Raw genomic sequence first — 6,955 nt, forward strand, 5'->3', positions numbered from 1 at the left:
CAAAGAGCCCCATCAAAGTAATACAGCGACACTACTACAGGCCGTGAACATGGAAAAAAAAAATGGTCCCAAGTGAGCCTTTTTTTGCCAGGTTTATGTTAATATCATCAGACATGTGAAACCTGTCAGTATGGCTTTATGTACTGTGAGAGATGTAAAATGAGCCATAGACTATTGTAGAGAGTCACCCCCCCCCTCCCCCTGACCCAAATTCAATGAATATGAATAATATTTCCGTCAATTTTTTTTTCCTCTTTGTTTGAAGCCAGCGAATCCAGTTACAGCCACTATACTGATGAAAGAAGCAGGATCCAGGGACTCTGACTGAATGCTATTTTCTTTACGTTTCGGATGTTTCAGCACTTATTCCAACAGTAGTGCTACCCCCACCTTTTTTTTTTTTTTTTTTTTGAATCCCCATGCCCCGCCCTTCTTCGCCTCGACTAAAACAATCCGCACTCCACGCTAGTGAAAGAATGAAGAAGCTTTGAAGAAACAAATGGACGTTAATTACGGGAGCCGAGACTTTACTGACCCGGGCCGCGCTGTTGTATTTTTCCATTGATTCCTCTGTTTTCAGCTCATGTATCAATTTGCACGCACTGAGTGAAATTTGCGGTTACTTTTTTTCGAAGGCAATTTGTTTTGAGAGTTGCTATTGTTTTGTCAGGGCACTGCCCAAGTTACAGAGGAAGTGAATGGTTGTATCAAGTCTATGCAGACTTCCTGAGCTTGTTGTCTTGGGAGGACCTCACAGGGGTGGCTAAGAAAGCATGCAGCAAGCAGTCAGTTTGGAATGGCCCCCCCTCCCTCTCCCCAGTCAGTGGAGTCAGTGACGGAGAAGCGTTCAGTTCTCGGACAGAATCGCTGTCGACGGACAAACCGCAGAGATCAGAAACATGGATCGTTTGATGTGCATTTTGGGATTTCTGAGGCTGGTTGCCTGTATGCCTGACAACCCTTACGTCGTCTATCTGGACCATGAGACGTTCCAAGGCGCCGTGTCCCATTGCAAACTCATGGGTTTTCTAGCCAACATGCCAACCAGGGAGGAAGTCACAAAGATTTTGACTGCCATCTCAAATCGAGACTCATCCGAGAAAAAGTTCTGGGTAGGCCTGAAGAAAGAAAAGAGTTCTTGTGTTCAAACCCATTTACCACTTAAAGGATTCCAATGGATTGTGGATAACAGCACTGAAGCTGCAGTGAACTTCACAGTGGCCAAACCCTCTTGCATACACTCTCTTTGCGGACTGCTGCACGTTGAGAAGACTGGTAACTCAATATCAAACTGGGAACTGCAAGACAGCCCCTGCTCACACAGACATCCGTTTATTTGCAAACAAATGGAAGGAGGACCAGACAAAACGCCGTGCGGTAAATTTTACATTTCTGGCACTCACGATAAGCTGCAAATACTCCACGATCCGCTAAAACAGAACATCACCTGTAGCCATGGAGATTCTTTTATACTGACATGCTCTCCAAGATCTCACCAATGGGTTCTAATGGGGACTCAAGATACAGATATATCTGAACTGTGCTCACCATGTAAAAAAGGCTTTAAAAAGGACAATCTGGGAAAGTGTATAGATATTGATGAATGCCAACAGGGCAAGCCATGTAAACACAGCTGTGTAAACACAGTGGGTTCATATAAGTGCGAATGCCCGGACGATGACGCGGACGCATGCAAGGAATCAACAGACATCACAAACAAGGACCAGGCCACCACTACAGGGAACCTTCTCTCCCTCCCCAGTTCCTCTCCAGAACAGGTCGAAATCAAAGACAAGCAAGTGGACTACTCTTACATCTTCATACCAGTGCTAATAGCGGTGATAAGCTTGGTGGTTTTGGTGGCCGTAATAGTGGTAATCGTGAAGTGCTGCCTCAGGAAACGTTCAAAAAATCTGGCGAACAAAAAGACGGAGGCTTCGAAGGAATCGGTGGCTCTGAACAGGACAGACTCCATGGAACGGGTGAACGAAAAAGAGGCATTATGAGTAAGTGAGTCACTGAGATCATTGGAGGAAGACTATGTTGTAAACTGTACTTCAAAAGACTTGACAATGACAAAGCAGTGTCCTTCTCAGCACTAAGTTTGCTTCAAGTCACGTTCTTGGCGCTGAGGGTAAAAGGGCTTTGTATCTTCTATTCACCACTGAAGCTACTTTGCTTTTCCACACTCTAATCCATGGGATATAGGGATTTTCTGAGGGAGACTGTTTTGTACAGTGCTTTATAAATAGCCGCAGTGAGACGACACGAGTTTGAGAACAGTAATTTTCTACTTTGAATCATTGCCTTTGGATTTTGGTATTTATGCCTCTGTGTAAAATATGTAGTTTGATATTTAAGATCTCAAAATATCTCGGTATTTTGAGATTGATCTGATTCATATTTCATTTGTCAAGAGCAGTGTAAAATAAAAATATGTTATATGTGGTTAATAAAATCAAGCTTTTTGTCGTTTATAACCAAATGTTAAAAAACAGTAGTCAGTGCCAATGTACATTTTACAGTAGTATTCTCCACAAGTTTACAATAAGACAAACACAGTACTTCTCAAGGTTCTTCATTACTGTATGGTTCAAATCACAAATAAACGGCAGAATTCCGCAGCCAAGATCAAAGTCACGTTTCCTTCACTTCATAGTCATTCATTCACACGACTAAGAACTCATTTTGGACGCACAAACATCACGAAAAGGCCCCAGCTAAGTGAATAAAACACGCGGAAACATGGGATAAGTCCTTGAATACAAACACGTATTTCCTGTAAAGGCTGCCTTTGATGTATGAAGGACGAGCACTTTCACAGCGGGTATCCGATGTGTCGGAGAAAGCCGTCATAGTGCACACGGCTTTTGACACATAAGCAGATGAACACTTAAATAACCTGACAAGGTTTTTTCAACAGCTTTGTGTATCCAGTCCTGTGGGGTCTCTTTCTGGACTTAACCTATGCAGACAAAAGATGAATTTCTTTTGAACCTCGACATTTTCCGAGCAGACAAAATTAAGAATATATCTCAAAACAAGTAGTACAGTTTCATTGGGTAGGCCTACTTAATATTCTTTCTTTCAAATATATGCATAATTTGCACCTCAAAATGTAGGTTACATTGCTTCGAAATTCCAAACGACAGACTGCAGGAGAAAACCCGGGAATTCTCAAGAACAAGTGGGCTAATAATTTCATCACCCGATTTTAATAGCCTCAATTGAAATACAGCTAAACGAAACAAGTAAATAATGCAATCACAACAGCAACAAAACATTCCGTGGTCATAGATATATATTTTGTTCAAGTCACAACATCGTTTTTTTTGTTAACTGTTTGTTTGTTTGTTTGTTTGTTTTCTTTTCACTGTAGCCTATTCTACAGTGTTGTGGTTCGCGAGGTACAGGTGCCGTTTCTGTAAGTGCTATCCGATTCCATATTGTCCGGTTGAAAATCGTCCACACTATATCCACGGCTTTTAAGAGCCGTAGCGTAGTAATCGATAGGCTCCTCCGTCGCATTGTCCATCCAGCGTAGGCATAAAATCCTTTGGAAGGAGCGTTTGAAATTGTCGGATAGGAATCCGTACAGTATGGGGTTGGCGCAGCTGTTGGCATACCCCAAAATTACAGCCAGCTGGCTTAGAGTTGCGTTATGTTGCTGTACAAAGACGTTAACAAGCTGAACGATATGAAAAGGCATCCAGCAGATAACGAACACAGTCACTACCATCATAACCATAAGGGTGATCTTTCGCTCTGATTTTTTGCGTTGTTGCCAACCTGCTTTCAGCGCCACAACTCTCATCTTTACTATGATAAGAATGTAGCACATTAATATGGCAATGACAGGGAAGAGAAACCCCATTAGAAAGGCATATATAACAAACACAGCCATCCACCGCCTTTCCGGCTCAGGCATCTGCATGTTACAGGCGACTGAGCCGTCCGAGTTTGGTGCTGTGGTGGAGAATATGATGATGGGCAATATGACCAAGATAGAGAACATCCAAACCCCCAAGTTGACCATTTTAGCAATTGTGGGTCTCCGGTATCGGGCAGCTTTGATGGGATGCACCACAGCGATGTATCGGTCAATACTTAACACAGTTAGGCAATAAATACTTGTAAACATATTAATCGCATCAACACTTAAAACAAGACGGCATAACAGGGAACCAAACGGCCAGTGATGAAGTAGCGAAGATGTCACCAAGAAGGGCACACTCAACATAAGTAACTCGTCCGCAATCGCCAAGTTAAGAATATAAATGTTCGTTGCAGTCTTCATTTTCGCATATCTGAATATAACATAAATGACCATAGAGTTTCCACAAAGTCCGACCAAACACACAACGGAATAAATGAAGGAGATGAGTATTGCGCTTCCATGCGAATCGCTGTGTGTTTCGTTACCGGAGGAATTCATCAGAAATAAACCGTCTTCTATGTTTAGATTCTTGAAGGTGCCGTTGGGAAGCATATTGGCAGGCTTTTGACACCCAGTGAGAAGGACACAGGAGTGTATCGAACCTTAAATAATTCTTCTGTGCATTCTGCAAAAGTCCAGGAGACGCATCCTTTCCTAAATGCGCTTGCTGCGGCGCGCGGCGCCTTTCAGTACCATGGACAGTTACTCCTGTGAAGGTCCACACGCGTTAAATTTGGAGACGTAACGTCAGCCGTTGCAAAATGACGTTGTACTGGGCTTAATAATTACGAAATCAGCTATTCAAAACAGTGACAATACCACAAATATCGGAACATTAAAAATTTCCACAATTTCGTCATCTTAATGTCATTCCTTTAAAATCATTTCCGAGAGCTACGCAGCGTGACCGACTTATACTGATCTTAAATTTCCAGACAGTATTATATCCCAGTTGTTTCTTGCTTATGTAGTTTTATGAGTATATTAAACCATTACGTTCCTATAATTTCCACAGAATACTGATAGATTTATGATCTTTATAAAGGAAATGACACGCTTGTACCACATCAGTGACGGAAAGGCACTTCAAGGAGCCTGTGTAATTGTAAGGCTATCTATTCTCCATTTAAATAGCTTGTGAATGCTACCGTAAATTTTAGCATGTCGTTAAAGTATGGGAAAACTGTCCCCACGTGATATCAGACATGATATTTGCTACATTACAATTTCTTGAATAAAAAGTCTACGACAGACGGTGGGTTTTCTTGGCTTTTGATCAGGTGACTCTACATCTTAAACACAGAGACGATTTGCTAACTGCCTTAAATAAAATCAAATGCTGTTCTACGAGTGACCTCTTCAAACCGTTTTTAAAAAATGTCCAGCCACTGAAATAAGACCATGCTCCAAACGATGACAATGCTTCTACCGTCTTCCTCTGACTGATCCCGTCCTCCATTTGTCAGGCTTAAGAGTTTCCAAAATGTGTCAAAAAATAACAGATGCACAATGTGTTATGTTCAAAAATGTTTCACATGAGCACAGTATCTTGAGGGAGGAGTGGCTAGTCAAATATCTTCAGCATGTTGGATACTATCCATGGTAGACTTCAAATGGATATAAAGCGAATATTAAAAGGGGTAACCGTGCCTATTGGTAATCTTGGGGCTCATTATAGTTGATTTTTGTCCATATTCATAGCACCACCTAGTGCTAAACTACTCATCAAAAGAAACTGGTTTGTCCAACAAACTATACCATCGGAAGACGTTCCAGTTGGATATCGACCAATATAATTCTCTCTCTCTCTTTTAATCTAAGTCAGTGGAACACTGGAGCTGACTCGCTATAAAACCGAAGTGCCTTGTCTGTTTAAACATGCAAACATTACCTTAACATTGTTTACTGAGTATATGTGTGTTATGTGTGGTTAGCACCATTATATTACAATAATTTCAAGTTTTTAGCTAAATGCAATTTAGCTTAATATTAGATTAAAACAAGCAGAGAAGTTGGTATCTACACGAATCTCAGAACAAAAATTAAAGCAGTAAATCAGGGTTTGCCTTTCAGCACCTGGAAATATATCTGCTTAACAAGAAGTAACTAAATCTGTACAACAATGTTTTGGTTGTTTAAAGTAGCTTTTTAAGGTTGTATTATATGCAATATGTCATTCTAAGAAGTACATCACTGTACAAAGTTTTCTGACAGACACAATAACACTTTGAGGAGTAGGAATGAGCTTCCATTTCAAAAGAAGCCCTTTCAACGTTTCATTTCATTAAAACAATTTCAGGCTCTTAGAGGAGAGGACCAAAGCACTTCTCTAAGACCCAAATCCGACCCCTTGAGAAACATACATGCAAAAGCTAAATAATTATTTGTACTTTCCCCCCTAGCTTTTAGACGGTGACACACGTTTTTCCGAAGCTTCATTCTCAGTCAGCTGTAGTTCTCATTTCTGTAGTAATAGTCATACAGTGTGACTTAGGCCCTGTCATTTTGACAGTAGCTTCCTGTGTTTACACTGAAATATAATAACTTTATGGTTAGACCTTAGGACCGTGTCCTAGTTACATATTACCAAATACTGTCTTGTCCCCTCGGTATGAGAGCAGCGCTGAGATGTACATCTAATTTACCCTGTTCACTCGGTTTTGTTTTGTTTCTTTGTTTGTTTCTTTGTTTGTTTTTTGTCGTCAATACTCAGAATCAGAACCGAACACGAAATACTCTGCCGCCCACTGTGGGGGGAGGTTTGAATATGAACGCAAAGAGGTGGAGTGAAAACCTTGAAATTCTTTTTGTCAGCTGTCTAAATAATTCCCTCCCTTATATCTATTCTTTTTTTGTTGTTGTTGCTGTTGTTAAAGGGAAGATGGAGTTGCCCTTGAAATGCGATGAGGGGACACATCTCAGCCGACGGTGAACGCAGAGCAGATGGCACTGATCACACTCAGCTTTCTCATGCTCTCTGTCTCAGTGCTGGAGAAGAGCCATCTCATTCCGCAGGTG

At 41.3% G+C, this 6,955-nt stretch overlaps 2 protein-coding genes across 2 annotated transcripts; one reads left to right on the forward strand and one right to left on the reverse strand.

The window, feature by feature from the left end:
- The first annotated feature begins 846 nt into the window (after positions 1 to 846).
- On the forward strand, positions 847 to 2,338 carry clec14a (C-type lectin domain containing 14A). The gene has a single exon (XM_030783384.1). It carries the CDS (start codon positions 900 to 902, stop codon positions 2,004 to 2,006), a length of 1,107 nt encoding a protein of 368 aa, XP_030639244.1. The 5' UTR covers positions 847 to 899; the 3' UTR covers positions 2,007 to 2,338.
- Positions 2,339 to 3,385: 1,047 nt separating this feature from the next.
- Positions 3,386 to 4,489, reverse strand: sstr1a (somatostatin receptor 1a). Its single transcript, XM_030778051.1, has one exon. The coding sequence runs from the start codon at positions 4,487 to 4,489 to the stop codon at positions 3,386 to 3,388; it is 1,104 nt and encodes a 367-aa protein (XP_030633911.1).
- Positions 4,490 to 6,955: the final 2,466 nt, after the last annotated feature.

This window comes from Chanos chanos, chromosome 1 (assembly GCF_902362185.1).
Source record: "Chanos chanos chromosome 1, fChaCha1.1, whole genome shotgun sequence".
Lineage (NCBI taxonomy): Eukaryota > Metazoa > Chordata > Actinopteri > Gonorynchiformes > Chanidae > Chanos > Chanos chanos.